At 44.1% G+C, this 15,838-nt stretch overlaps 1 protein-coding gene across 2 annotated transcripts in view; it reads left to right on the forward strand.

Moving 5' to 3' along the window:
• Positions 1-3,744: 3,744 nt before the first annotated feature.
• Positions 3,745-15,838, forward strand: part of ACMSD (aminocarboxymuconate semialdehyde decarboxylase) — a 73,982-nt gene continuing 61,888 nt past the window's right edge. For both annotated transcript variants that reach the window (XM_082260948.1, XM_082260949.1), the window contains exon 1: positions 3,745-3,918. In XM_082260948.1, coding sequence (XP_082117074.1) covers positions 3,862-3,918 — 57 coding nt within the window. In that variant the 5' untranslated portion in view covers positions 3,745-3,861. The remainder of the gene's footprint in view (positions 3,919-15,838) is intronic.

The raw sequence follows: 15,838 nt of genomic DNA on the forward strand, positions 1-15,838 counted from the left end.
CACCGCCTGTGTGAAAGGAGCCTAAGAAAAGGAAATGGCGATAACCGGCCTTTGGTTACATGTGATTAGCTGTGATTGGACACAGCTGATCACATGGTAAAGATCCTACGTCATTGGCTCCAAGAGTGTTTCCGCGATACGCGGCGCCCCCATCATATGACATCAAGTCAAGATGGTAAAGTCACCAGCAATTTGTTAACACACGAATCACAATAAAATAAATATAACAAAAACATGTCTCCCATGGGACTTTATTGCAGCCAAACATCAACAGTACAGTATATATGTAAAAAAAAAAAAAAAAAGAGTTTTATTGTACAAATCTTTAATAATATTGAATAAAATCAAGATATCATTGACATTCTGGTTGTTCAGTCACACTTTCATAAACAGTGTACACCAGGGGTGTCAAACTCAATTTAATCGAGGGCCGCATTGGCATTATGATTGCCCTCAAAAGGGCCGGTTGTATCTGTAAGACTGGATGTCAAGAGCATCCCCTATCCTTACATAAGACGTCAAGAGCCTCTCCACCATCAGAAGTTGAGTGCCCCGCCCTCCCTTACATCACAGTGCACCTCCCTTACCTTGTGGCGCTGCTGGGAAGAAGCTGGAGGCATTGCTGGAAAGCAGAAAGTATAAGGTCTGGAGGAGGACTGGAGCTCTCCTGCAGCTACAGGAGAGGTGTGAGGGCAACATAAAATGGCCTGGAGGGCCGGATTCGGCCCTCGGGCCTCGTGTTTGACACCTGTGGTGTACACCTATGGTTTGGGCATCCAAAAATCCATATATATATACAATATATTTTTTAGAATTTTTTTTGTTGCAATTTCCCAAAGCATTTGAATTGGTATACAATCTTCATCAGGGGAAAATAAAGGTATCTGCATAAAAGAAGAGAGAATAGCAACCATGCTAACAGAAGTATACGTCGTCTTCATACACGGTCCATTCACCCAATCTTATATTACTTACACAACCAACCAGAGATACTCAATAAAAGTCATTCAGTGTTCCCCTTGAGGGAGTCTTAGGGGCCCCATAGGACCCAAACATCGAAACCGCAAGGAGCCGGGGGAGGCTTCCCACAGCCTTCTAAGGTCACCCGCAATGAATTCTATAGAGAAAAAGTATAAATGCTTTCTTTAACATTTTACAGTGCATTTCTGAATAACGAAAAATTGTTCTGAATATTTATTCGGAACAAAGCGAACCGCACGTGTCTGTTCTATTGATAGTAATGCTCCTGTGCCCCTGGATCTTTTTCTGATTACAGTAAACCCCCGCTCCATCGCGGTTCAGTTTTTTGCGGTCCCGGTATATTGGGTTTTTTTCTGTAATGTTATTTTACTATATAAATCATTGAAAATTAAATATTTTTGTGTTTTCCATAGCTCTTGCTATGTCTCTCAGTATCTTTTATGTGTTTAAATGAGTTTCTATTGTTTTAAAAGTGTGTTTAAAGACCTTAACCACTTGCCGACCGCTCACCTACGTCGCTGGACAACGCCCCCTCCCGGCGGCGCGCGCGTGCCACCGGAGGCTCGCTCCCACTGTATTCAGACACAGCGGGAGTCGGGCCAGGGGAGGAGAGGCGGTGATCACAGCCGCTCTTCCCAGATCATCGGGGATCGAGTGTGGAAATCCGTCCGCTTGTGTAAACAAAGCGGGCGGATCTCCTCTGTGACAGACAGTGACAGATTACAGGATTCAGCATAGCTGAACCTGCGATCTGTGTCTGTGTCACACAGTCCCCTCCCCCCCACACACGTCAGTAAGCATGAGGCATACATTTAACCCTTTGATTACTAATAAAGTTAACCCCTTTCCTGCCAGTGTCATTATTACAGTAACAGTGCATATTTATAGCACTGATTACTGTAGTAATGTCACTGGTACCCCCAAAAGTGTAAAAAAATGTCAGGGGTCCGATTTGTCTGCCGCAAAAAATCGCAGATCGCCGCCATTACTAGTAAAAAAAAAAAAAAAAACAATAAAAATGATAAATCTTTCCCGTAGTTAGTAAATGCGATAACTTTTGCGCAAACCAATCAAAATACGCTTATTATGATTTTTTTTTTACCAAAAATATGTAGCAGAAAACAAATTGGCCTCAAATGTTAAAAAATTTAGATTTTTAAATTTTTTTTGCGGAATGTTATACAGTGCCTTGCGAAAGTATTCGGCCCCCTTGAACTTTGCAACCTTTTGCCACATTTCAGGCTTCAAACATAAAGATATAAAACTGTAAATTTTTGTGAAGAATCAACAACAAGTGGGATACAATCATGAAGTGGAACAAAATTTATTGGATATTTCAAACTTTTTTAACAAATGAAAAACTGAAAAATTGGGCGTGCAAAATTATTCAGCCCCCTTAAGTTAATACTTTGTAGCGCCACCTTTTGCTGCGATTACAGCTGTAAGTCGCTTGGGGTATGTCTCTATCAGTTTTGCACATCGAGAGACTGAAATTTTTGCCCATTCCTCCTGGCAAAACAGCTCGAGCTCAGTGAGGTTGGATGGAGAGCATTTGTGAACAGCAGTTTTCAGTTCTTTCCACAGATTCTAGATTAGATTCAGGTCTGGACTTTGACTTGGCCATTCTAACACCTGGATATGTTTATTTGTGAACCATTCCATTGTAGATTTTGCTTTATGTTTTGGATCATTGTCTTGTTGGAAGACAAATCTCCTTCCCAGTCTCAGGTCTTTTGCAGACTCCATCAGGTTTTCTTCCAGAATGGTCCTGTATTAGTTGAGTCTTCACAAAAAATTACAGTTTTATATATTTATGTTTGAAGCCTGAAATGTGGCAAAAGGTCGCAAAGTTCAAGGGGGCCGAATACTTTCGCAAGGCACTGGATATCAGAATGTAAAAAATATTGTTTTTTTTTTTTCAAAATTGTTGCTCTTTTTTTCAAAAATTAAAAATGGCACAGGTGATCAAATACCCCCAAAAGAAAGTTCTATTTGTGGGGAAAAAAAGGACATAAATTTAATTCGCACAACCGCGCAATTGTCCATTAAAGTAACGCAGTGCCGGATCGCAAAATATAGCCTGGTCAGGAATGGGGTAAAATCTTCCGGTCTTAAAGCGGTTAAAAATGCGCTCATTGAGGATTTTTTTGTCAAAGACATGTAGCTAAGTACATTTTGGCCTAAATATTTGACAAAAATTTAATATATTGGATATTTTTTAACTGTCAAAGTAGAAAATGTCAATTTTTTCGCAAAATTTTAGATCTTTTTTTATTAATATCGCAAAAAATGAAAAGCGCAGAGCTGATCAAATACTACCAAAAGAAAGCTCTGTTTGTGAGGGGAAAAAAGACGCAAATTTCGTTTGGGTACGGCATTGCATGACCGCGCAATTGTCAGTTAAAGTCGCAAAAAGTGGCCTGGACGTAAAGCAGGAAAATCCTCCGGTGGTAAAGTGGTTAAAATGCTTTTAAAATTACTGTGACAGTAAACAAAACATGCCTTCAGTGTATTTTAATAGGGTTTTTCTATTTTGAGGATTTTCACTTTTTGCGGGTGGGTCCGGAACGTAACCCCCACGATGGAGGGGGGGTTTACTGTATATCTTTTGATATTTCCACAAGCTGTGTAGAAGCCATATCCTTCACTTTAATCAATCTGAGGTTTGGCGTTCCAATACTTTCTACGCTAGTTAGCATTAATTTGCCCTTTGATCCTGGTCCTGGACAGTTACAGTTCTCTAGCTGGCTTGTGTCCCTATTGGTTCCTGTCAAGGGGTGTGTAACTGCTCTGCTACAAAGTAACATATCCTATCCATACTGTGCTGGACCCGGAGGGACACTATTTTGTCATACAGTAGCTGGCTGGTCTCCATAGATAATGAAAATTGATATTCACAGCCATATACTTCCCCGAGAATGGCCGGATCTCAAACAGGTAACAATACCACGTTCTATAGAGATTAGCCGTATTCTGCACCTAGACTCGCTGATATACAGTGCATCTTCACTAAGCATATACTTTGAGTTATTATAACGTTTGCCCACAAACAATTTTGATGTTGACATTCATATTTTTAACCACTTAAGCCCCGGAAGATTTTACCCCCTTCCTGACCAGGCCCTATTTTGCGATTCGGCACTGCGTGACTTTAATGGATGATTGCGCGGTCGTGCGACGCTGTGCCAAAATTAATTTGATGTCCTTTTTTTCCCACAAACAGAGCTTTCTTTTGGTGGTATTTGATCACCTGTGCAATTTTTACTTTTTGCGCTATAAACAAAAAAAGAGCGACGATTTTGAAAAAATAACAATATTTTTCAAATTTTTTTATATGAAATTCCCCCAAAAAAATGTAAAAATCTAAATTTTTTAACATTTTAGGCCAATTTGTTTTCTGCTAACAATGTTTGGTAAAAAAAAAATCGCAATAAGCGTATTTTGATTGGTTTGCACAAAAGTTATTGCGTTTACTAACTAAGGGAAAGATTTTTGTCATTTTTATTGTTTTTTTTTTTAACGAGTAATCTGCAATTTTTTTTTGTGGACTGCAACATTACGGCGGACAGATCGGACCCTTGACTGACATTTTTGACACTTTTGGGGGTACCAGTGACATTACTGCAGTAATCAGTGCTATACATATGCACTGTTACTGTAAAAATGACACTGGCAGGGAAGGGGTTAACTTTATTAGAGATGCAGGGGTTAAATGTGTCCCTAGGGGCGTGCTTCTAACTGTAAAGGGGTGTGGCTTTTCATGTAACCACAGAGACATAAGATCCTACATAGCAGGATCGTATGATCTCTGCAGTTACATCAGGGAGAATGACAGACGGCTTTGTTTACATCAGCCACTGCCTTTCTCCCTCTCCACCGGGAGATCGCGAGTGACCGGCGGACATCGGTGCCACCGGTCACTCGCGGTGGAATGTCCGTGAACGAGCGGGGGCGGGAGCGCGCCTCAGGCGGCGCACGCTCGCCCCCTAGAGGCTCGCAGGAGAGCGACATAGTACTACGTCACTTTGCCTGTGCAGGGCTGACTGCCGCAGTAAATAGTCGTGCGGCGGTCGGCAAGTGGTTAAATTCTTGCTGTACCATATTTCCATCACTGTGTTTTGTAGGTAATCGCATTCTTTTTGACATTGAGTCCTGGTTCACATTGGTGCGATGCGGGAAGCCAGCGAATCCACTGCGGGTTCCCACATCGCACTTAGTTCACACTGCCAAGTTTATGGCATATTGCAGTGCGACCTGTCAGTTCGGACATGAATCTGATCGCATAGGTGTGGACCCAAAAAAAGGGTCCTGCACGACTTTGGTCCGAATGCGATGCAAATTTAGTCATACAATCTGCATGTGATATGCAGAGCAGTGCGCTGCAAATTACATGTGATGTCTGTCATCGCATATGTGTGAACCGGCTCTAAGGGTTCATGCACACTGCAGCTCAAAAAAAAAAAAAGCTGCTTTTACAGTCATTTGAGCTTTTATTTCTCTGCCTTAAAGCTTGAAGAAACTTTTTTTGTGCTCTTTTGCACGTTTTTATTGATTTTATTGCTTTTTTGAGCATAAGCATTTTTTTTTTTTTTTTTTACACATACCCTACCCACAGCTAATTTTTCCTATTTTTTTGTGTATTTTTAAGCTTTTTTGCGCTTTTTCATGCTCTATCACACTTTTTTGAGCGTTTTTAGGCACTTAGGCGTTTTTTTTCTGCTTGAAAACACGAATTTGGTGGGTTTTTTTCAGCCTGTAAAAGCATATGCCTAGGCGTGCACTCCTGAAAAAGCCGTAGTGTGCATGGACACATTGGCTAACATGGAGGGGAGTTTCCAGGCAGAAAAAAATGGGAGCTCAAAAAAGCTCAAAGGCCTGTAGGAGCCGCTTCTTTGAGCTTCTTTGAGATGCAGTGTGCATGAGCCCTAAAGCAGAATTTCACCCCTTAAGCCCCGTACACACGTACCGATCGTCGGCCGAAAAGCTTTGGCCGACGACCGATCTGCCAATTGTAGGCTTGTTAATATGATGCCTCCGACAGCCGACAGCGCACATTCGGCCGAAAAGAATCTGTCGTGCAAGCATTAAAATTTTTGTATGCCGACACCAGAGCGGCCGATTGTTCGCCAGTCAGTACAGAATTCGGCCGACAGACAGCAGATTTGCAAGACTGGGCATGCTCAGAAAAGAAAAAACACACGGAAAGTTAACCATCACATGACATCACTTCTGCAGTCGGCTGTAGTCGGCAGACAAAATTCTTGTGCAGTCTTTTGCACTTTTCAACAGACACCGACAGCCCTGGACAAAAGACGGCCGATAGTTCGGCCGACGATCGGTACGTGTGTACGGGGCTTAAGGCTCCGTTCACATACGAATCACAGGCAGAATGGTAAATGTACTGCAGGCAGAAAGGGTACTATGTTCCGATAGGACCCCGCTGAAAAGGTCCTTGTCCCCAATAACAATGGGCAATGCCGGCATTCTTTTCTTTACATTCATCTGTCAGTTGAGGAGCCTGCTGATATATGATGACTCATGGTTGCAGAGGACGCGGGCGGGCGGCCAGCTTCCCGGCCCGCTGCTTGAAGCAGAGTTCCACCCAAAAGAGGAACTTCTACTCATTTGCTTACTCCCCCCCCCCCCCCCTGGTGCCACATTTGGCACCTTTCAGGGGGGAGGGGGGAAAGGGTACCTGTTTTGGACACTTCTGGGAGATGGCGCCGCTGCGCTGTCCCTCGGAAGTTTGGCCCCCTCCTCCTTCCCCCGCCATCGAGCCAATCTGAATGCGCAGCGCACTTCGCGCATGCGCAGTAGAGACCCACCAGTGAAGCCGCAAGGCTTCATTGCCGGGTTCTCTTACTGGCAATGGCGGCGGCAGCATCCGACAACCGATGGAAACATCGGCTGCGGTGCCAACATCGCTGGACTCCAGTACAGGTAAGTGTCCTAATATTAAAAGTCAGCAGCTACGGTATGTGTACAGTATGTGTAGCTGCTGACTTTAAATTTTTGGAAGGGGGAGGCTGGAACACCGCTTTAACAACCAGCTATTTCTTCACACATAATTTGAATCGGTCGATTGTTTTTCGACCGATCCGAATTCTAATCATTCTGAAAGTGAATAAAGGAAAAGAACTTTAACAAAAAACGAAAGGAAATTTAGAGCCCATTCAGACAGGGGCGACACGACTTGCTGGGGCGACCTGTGAAGTCGCGGGGCAAAGCATTACTACAAAATTAGTAATGCCCTGTACACACGTGCAGATTATCTGAAGACTTTTGTCTTCAGATTTACCTTTTCTATGTAGTGCAAGGGCCTGCCGGATTGCATACAAATTGAAAGTGTTTAGGTTTGACCTCATATTATATGGTTTTGGTAAGTCTGCAGACAAAAGTCTTCAGATAATCTGCACGTGTGTACGGGGCATAACATGACAAATCTATCCCAAACGAAAAAACAAAACACATTTTTTCGTTCTGCACATGTCTAGCTGTAATGCATGTGCCCTGCAATGGGGTGCCATTCACAATGGAAGAAAATGTATATATAGGCATCATAGCACCGCATGTAATGTGTGTTGGGACAAAGTGTGCGGCTGCCTCTATATCTACATCTACTATTACAGACAATGAATTGGAGCAAATGGAAATGACCTGAATGATTTCAGTTAATGTGAGCCAGATCGAAGTGTTACCGCCTCCTTCTGGACAGGATTGAAATCCACGTTCTATGTACATGCACAGCTCCCGCCTGACCTCGGATGACAGAAGGGACTTTCACTTCTGCCATCTCTTATCTGACAATTTTCTCTGCTGACTCAATAAAACTCTGCTGAGTGATCACATTTCCAGGAAAGCTACGACTCCCCACCAACAGCACACAAAAGGTGCGCCTAGGCACTTCTCCGACAGAAGAACGGCGTGTAGGTACGGCAATAGGTGTAGATGTAAAGCCAACCTTACAAAAGCTTAAAAGCTGTTTTGGATTTCTCTTCTTCCCTGCTTCAATAACATTTATATTTGAAAAAAATAAATAAATAAATAAATGCATCCCCCTTTTTGCAGATGTGTGCCGCTGCCATTAATTCCTCCATGCTAATGCATGTGTTTTCACATGTGCCAAAACAAATTATAATAAAGAACCCAAAAAAAGTAAAAAAAGCTAAACTTTTCCAATGGAATGCCCTAAATGTGATCTGTTAAACTGCAGAAATATGCGCACACACCATCATACATGCATAGGTGGGATTGGAGCCTTAATAAACCTGACAATATATGTGGCACAAGGTCATTCAGAGCCCAGGGCAACCCCCCCCCCCCCCAAGATATATGAGTATTGTGTGTTACCAAAAATCCCCCCCTCCACGAAAAAAAAATGAGCACAAATTTGCATGCTTACCCCCTAAGCACAAGTTCCCCCTACTCCCAGCACAAATCTCCCCCCATTCCCCTCCCAGCGCACATCCTCTCTTTCCCCAAACCCTCCCAGCATAAATCCCCCTCCCAGCACACATCCTCTCTTTCCCCAAATCCTCCCAGGACAAATTCCCCCCACCCCTAATTTTCACCTCCTAGCTCAGATGCCCTCCAATCATCCCTACTGAACACAACCCCCCCCCCCCCCCACACACACACACACACACACACACAAAAAAATCCCCTCCTAGTACAAATACCCTCCCCCCTCTACCATATCGCCTCTTCTAGAACCAATCCTCTTCCCCCATCCCCCCCTCTCAACATAAATCTCCCTAAATCATCTTTCCTATCACCCCCCCCCCAATTTCCCCTCCTTGAACAATTATTACCCCCTGTTGCCCCCCAAATTCCCCCACTTAACACAAATTCCCTTCCCCCAATTTCCTTTTGGTGCCCCCACACCTCACATGATACTACAGTGCCCATGGCAGCTTCCCCTCCTGCCGCCCTCGCCCCCCTTGCCCCGCAGTCAGCAGTACTTACCTGCCTCCTCTTCAGGCATTTTCCTCAGTCTGAGTGCTGTTTGTCCCCCACCAGTTGCAAACCCACACCTCTATGGAAAAAATACACGTCATAGGCATCTGACTTCATAATTCTACTCTGCCAGCCCACCAATGACATTGTCATACACTTCAGATGGGCCATACCAAAAAAGAGTTTCCTGACTTTTTTGCAAGATATGACCCCCCCTGGTCCTGCCAGATCTCATCGGAAGTTGGATAATTTATTTCAGTGGAGTAGTTTATTACAAGTGATGAGCAAGTGCTGGGAGTGCTTCAAGAGCATACTTAACAAGGGGGTGGGCCAGTGCATTCCACAGGGAAATAAATTTAAAAGAGCAAAATTAAACCCTGGGTGGCTAAACTCCAACATTAAAATGTATATTAGAGCTAAAGAAAAGGCCTTCAAAAAATACAAGACTGAGGGGTCATTGGCAGCAGTTAAGCACTACAAAGAGTGTAATAAGAAATGTAAAGATGAAATCAGGGCGGCTAAAATAGAACACGAGAGACATATAACGGAGGAGAGTAAAAAGAACCCCAAGAAGTTCTTTAAGTATATAAACAGTAGGAAAGTGAGGCCAGAACACATTGGCCCCATAAAAGATGATAAAGGAAATATGGCCACTGAGGACAGAGAAAAGGCGGAAGTGTTAAATAATTTCTTTTCTTCAGTCTTCACAAAGGAATCGGGGGGCTACACGAAACCCGCTTGTAAGGCCGAACTAAATAATACACCTCAGGAAGTGCCGCCATGGCTAACAGAGGATAGACTTAGAGCTAAACTAGAGAAACTTAACATAAATAAATCCCCGGGACCGGATGGCTTGCACCCGAGGGTTCTTAATGAGCTCAGCCAGGTGATTGCCAGACCATTATTCTTGATCTTTAAGGATAGTTTACAGACGGGTATGGTGCCAGCTGATTGGAAAAAAGCCAACGTGGTACCAATATTTAAAAAGGGGCCGAGATATATCCCGGGTAACTATAGGCCGGTCAGCCTAACATCAGTAGTCTGCAAAATTTTGGAGGGGATGATAAGGGACCACATACAAGACTTTAGTAATGAAAATGGTATTATAAGTAGAAATCAGCATGGATTCATGAAAAATCGTTCGTGCCAAACCAATCTGTTAACCTTCTACGATGAAGTGAGCTGCCACCTAGATAAAGGTAAGCCTGTGGATGTGGTGTATCTGGACTTCGCAAAGGCCTTTGACACCGTTCCTCACAAACGCTTACTGTACAAACTAAGGAAGGTAGGTATGGATCATAAGGTGAGTACCTGGATAGAGACCTGGCTCCAGGGGAGAGTCCAGAGGGTGGTGATTAATGGGGAGTACTCGGATTGGGCGGGTGTGGAAAGTGGGGTCCCCCAGGGTTCTGTCCTGGGACCAATCCTGTTTAATTTATTCATAAATGATCTAGAGGAGGGGATATCTAGTACAATCTCAGTATTTGCAGATGATACTAAATTAGGCATGCCAATATCTTCTATGCAGGATGTGGAAATCTTGCAAGCAGACCTGAACAAAATAACGGGGTGGGCAACCACATGGCAGATGAGGTTTAATGTAGAAAAATGTAAAGTAATGCACTTGGGTGCCAGAAACCAGAAAGCAAGCTATTCACTAGGGGGTGAACCTCTGGGTGAGTCTAGGATGGAAAAGGACTTGGGGGTACTGGTAGACAACAGGCTTGGCAGTGGCATGCAATGCCAAGCCGCCGCAAGCAAAGCCAACAGAATACTGGGATGTATAAAAAGGGGGATTCACTCCAGAAATAAAGAGATTATTCTCCCGCTCTACAAGACTCTGGTCCGGCCACATCTGGAGTATGCTGTCCAGTTCTGGGCACCGGTCCGCAGGAAGGATGTGCTGGAACTGGAGAAAGTCCAGAGGAGGGCAACAAAAATAATTAGGGGAATGGAGGACATCGGCTATGAGGAAAGACTACAAGCACTGAACCTATTCTCTCTGGAGAAGAGACGATTGAGGGGGGATATGATATCAATGTACAAATACTGTACTGGCGACCCTAGCATAAGGAACAAACTATTCAGAGAAAGGGAATACAATAAGACACGTGGCCACTCACTAAAACTTGAGGAAAGGCGGTTTAACCTTAAAGTGCGTAAGGGGTTCTTCACTGTAAGAGCGGTAAGGATGTGGAATTCTCTTCCACAAGCAGTCGTATCAGCGGGGAGCATAGATAGTTTCAAAAAACTATTAGATGTACACCTTAAAGACCACAACATACAGGGGTACACAATGTACGGTTAAAAGCAAACACACACACGCATCATGGGTTGAACTGGATGGACTTGTGTCTTTTTTCAACCTCACTAACTATGTAACTATGTAAGGTGAGGCGCATTGATGTCACTGGTGGGCCAGTAGAGCAGAAACAAGAAGCCATGCACTGAAGGTGTAAAGGGGTGCAGGATTCTGTCTTTTTATTTCCCTGAGATTTCATGAGACCTCATTGTTAAGAAACAAGATCTCTCTGGATGGTCTTGGTGATGACGCCTTCCCAGGGGGCATCTGTGAGGCCAGGGCTACGTCACCAGTGCCTAAGAAGGACCAGGATGTGGGAAACCTTTCTTAGGTAAGTAAAAGAATAAATCATTTTTTAAAGAAATTACTGTTAGATGATTTCACATCAGCGGAGGGAGCTGCATCCTGATGTGAATTTTAGTGAATGGGGGTAAAGCTGCACTTTAACATGTTAAAGTGATTGTAAAGGAAAATAAATAAATAAACATGTCTATACTTACTTGCTCTGTGTAATGGAATTGCACAGAGCAGCCGTAAACCTCCTCCACTCCAGTCCCCCCGCTGGCACTCCTGGCCCCTCCTCTCTCTACAGTGCTCCATTGGAAGCTGCTTGCCTGTTGCCCTGCTGCTGTGTCCATTGACACAGTCAGCGGGACTCGGTCCAGCCCCCCTCTCCCTCATCACTGGCTTTGATTGACAGCATTGGGAGCCAATGACTCCTGGTACCCCAGCAATGCCAGCGAGACCCAGAATTGAGGGGAGGGAAGAGCTTCAGACATGCACATTGCTGGATCGAATGAGGGCTCAGGTAAGTAAAAGGGGGGGGGGGGTGCTGATGCCTAAATATTTTTATACCTCAGTGCATTAAGGTTTTTTTAACTAATGCATCAATGCATTAAGGCAAAAAATGTTTAAGCTTTAGAACCACTATAAAGTAATTTCAAAGGTTCTTAACAGTTTTTAAAGCTTAACTTTCATTAACCACTTCTGGACCAGAAGGTTTTACCCCCTTAATGACCTGGCCATTTTTTGCTATAGGGCACTGCGTTACTTTAAGGGATAATTGCGCGGTCATGCGACGCTGTACCCAAATAAAATTGATGTTCTTTTTTTCCCACAAGTAGAGCTTTTTTTATGGTATTTGATCACCTCTGCAGTTTTTTTTGGTGATATTTGATTACCTCTGCAGTTTTTAATTATTTGCGCTATCACAGGGGCGTAATTACAGGGGTTGCATGGGGTGCAATTGCAACCGAGCTCCATGCTCCAGGGGGCCTGTGTGGCTCCCCTGTACACCTGAATAGGATGGGTGGCGGGGGCAGCATGTAGAGAAATTACTGTCCTCCTTTTTTCTCCTGTAGCTGCAGAGGAAAATGGAGGAGATTGGTTCCTCTGTATGCTGCCCCTGCCGGTCCTCCTATCCTGTTCACTTGTGTTCTGCTGTCTCTGGGCCCCTGTGTGCTCCCCTGGTCCCCTCCCCCCAGCCAAATAATACAATTAAAATACAAAAAAATAAAAACTACTGACACCAGTGGGTGAACTTCCAGGATCGCAAAGGTCACACTTGCGACCGGGCCCTGGCATTCCACCCCCGTGGGGAGGCCCCAAGATGGCAGGAAGGGGGCTCACTGCAGAACTTGTGAAAAGGTCCCACTGCAGAACCTTTTAAAGGACCTCACAACGAGAGTAAAGGGCCCCAGGGTCAGTGGGAAGAGCCCTAGGCATGAAGGAAAGGGCCCGGCCAGGGTTCCGGGGGGTGGGGGGGCCCTTCATGGTTTCTTGCACCGGGGCCCTGAAGGTTCTAGTTAAGCCTCTGCGCTAGCAACAAAAAAGACCGACAATTTTGAAAAAAATATATATTTTTTACTTCTGCTCTAAAACTTATCCCATAAAAGTTAAAGTAACCCAGTACCGTATCACAAAAACCAGCCTGGTCATGAAGGGGGGTAAATCTTCTGGAGGTCAAGTGGTTACAAAAAGTTGAACATAGCACTTTATGAGTAAAAATGACAATTGTTTGTGATACATGACATGGTGCTTTAGTAGCAAACTAAATGCTATGCAGTTTCGGGTTTATATCTCTTGTAACGACATTGGCTTTGCTAGGAAAGAAAGTTCTTGTTTTCCCGAATTTGCTGTAAATAACACATAAAATTTTCCACCGTATTTAGCAGGGACGGCGTTGCTCGTATCACCATTTCATACAATGATCAATTTTCTCCTGTGGGCATGAATGGGATCACCCTGTCTTAGATCAATAGACCAGGACACAGCCTTCAGCAGGGAGATCTTCCACCTCCCAGCCCATCTCTGCTGCTAAATTATTCATGAAGGGAGAAAGGTGACCTTCATCCACTGAATCATCTACTCTACATTGAGGGATCTGCAGACTTCCCCTGATATGGCAATGAATAACTCATTCCTGGCTGAGACACACAGTTCATCTATCAAGGAACGCAGGAAGAGCAGACTGATATCTCGTTTATCGTTCATGCTACTGATTCTGAGTAATCAGCAGTGGGAAATGAGAACGTGGTTTTGAAGAATGATTAGAGCAATATTAAAGTAGAACTATAGGCAAAACTTTTTTTTTTTCATTTTGGATAAAGTAAAGGAGGGTTATAACCCCTTTTAGGTTTTTTTTTTGTTCACTATCTGTGTCCCGTTGCAGAGATTTCCCTTCACTTCCTGTCCCATACCCAGACAGGAAGTGAGAGGAAATCCCTGCAAATAAACCTCCCTGGCGGTCTGATTATGTCCAGATTTCTGTGCTAAAAGCGGTACATTGTTTTGCATGTAAATCTGTTGTTTTATGTTTTAAAACTCACCTCCCCCTGCGATCCCCCGCCGTCCTCCCGCCATCCTCCCGCCGTCCTTCCGCCATCCTCCCGCCGTCCTCCCGCCATCCTCCCGCCATCCTCCCGCCGTCCTTCCACCATCCTCCCACCAGCCTCCCGCTGTCCTCCCACCATCCCCTCCCCATCCTCCCGCCATCCTCCCGCCTTCCTTCCGCCATCCTCCGGCCGTCCTTCCGCCATCCTCCCGCCATCCTCCCGCCGTCCTCCCGCCGTCCTCCCGCTGTCCTCCCGCCATCCTCTCCCCATCCTCCCGCCATCCTCCCGCCGTCCTTCCGCCATCCTCCCACTGTCCTCCCGCACTATTCTGATGTCTCTTTCTGGCACATCGCTCCGTTGGAAATTCTGAAGAATCATTTGATATACTTCCCAAATTCCACAAGCTATGTGCCAGAAAAAGACATCAGAATCGTCGCTGTCGTCACTTTCCATACCTGATGACGAATTTTCCCACTAATCGCTATCGCTCAGTTCTTCAAGTAACTCAGTTTCGCTGTCGCTGTTTTCCAGTTAGTCTAAAAGCACTTTTGCGCAAAAAGAACGCTTTTTGGACGCCATGGTCGTTCTCTATTTTCCAGGCACAAAGAACTGGAAAAGCACAGGTAGGGCACTGGAAAAGTCACCAGGTGTAATCCTGCGGTGAAATGGCATGATACAGTGCAATCTGTTAGGATCACAGCTTTGTATCATCTCATTTGGTCTATTTACAATTTTCAGTTTGCCGCCGGATCCACCCCCCTGCGTCGCAACGCTCGCAGGGAGGGAACCGGAAGGCAAGTGCCGGCATCGGCGTGCACAGAGCGGGGAGAGAGTGTGAGGATTGCCAGAGGATGGCGGGGAGGATGGCGGGGGATCGCAGGGAAGGTGAGTAACGTTCTGGGGGCGTGACTTATCATGGGACTAATTCGCCTGACAGGTCGCTCCAGTGTGAACCGAGCCTTAAAGTAGTTATACTTAAACCACTAATGACCAGGCCTATTTCTGCCATTTGTTGTTTACAAGTTAAAATCAGTATTTTTTGCTAGAAAATTACTTAGAACCCCCAAACATTATATATAGATATATATATATATGTATATATATTGTAGCAAAGACTCTGGAGAAAAAAAATGGCGGTCGTTGCAATATTTTATGTCACGCAATATTTGCACAGCGGTCTTTGAAACGCATTTTTTTTGGAAAAAATACACTTCACGGAATTTGAAAAAACAAAACAGTAAAGTTAGCCCAATTTTTTCATATAATATTAAAGATGATGTTACTCCGAGTAAATAGATACCTAACATGTCATGCTTTCAAATTTTGCACACAGGTGGAATGGCGACAAATGACGGTACTTAAAAATCTCTATAGGCGACGTTTTAAAAATTGCCTATTCTGTTTGCCTTGTTTTTTCCCTTTCCTAATAAACACTGAATTTATAAAAAATAAATAAAATAAATAAATAAATTACCAGTTTAGAGTTACAGAGGAGGTCTAGTGCTAGAATTATTGCTCTCGCTCTAACGATTGCAGTGATAACGCACATGTGGGGTATGAACACTGTTCACATTTGCGGGCGCAACTTATGTATGCATTTGTTCCTGCCCGCGAGCTCAGAGGGATGGGGCACTTTAATTTTTTTTATTATTTATTTTATTTTAATAAAATTTTATTTTAATTTTTTTTTATCACTTTTGTTGTTGTCACAAGGAATGTAAACATCCCTTGTGACATCAATAGTCAGGTGTCAGATATTTTTTTT

Source organism: Pelophylax lessonae (genome assembly GCF_965119305.1).
Source record: "Pelophylax lessonae genome assembly, chromosome: 6".
NCBI lineage: Eukaryota > Metazoa > Chordata > Amphibia > Anura > Ranidae > Pelophylax > Pelophylax lessonae.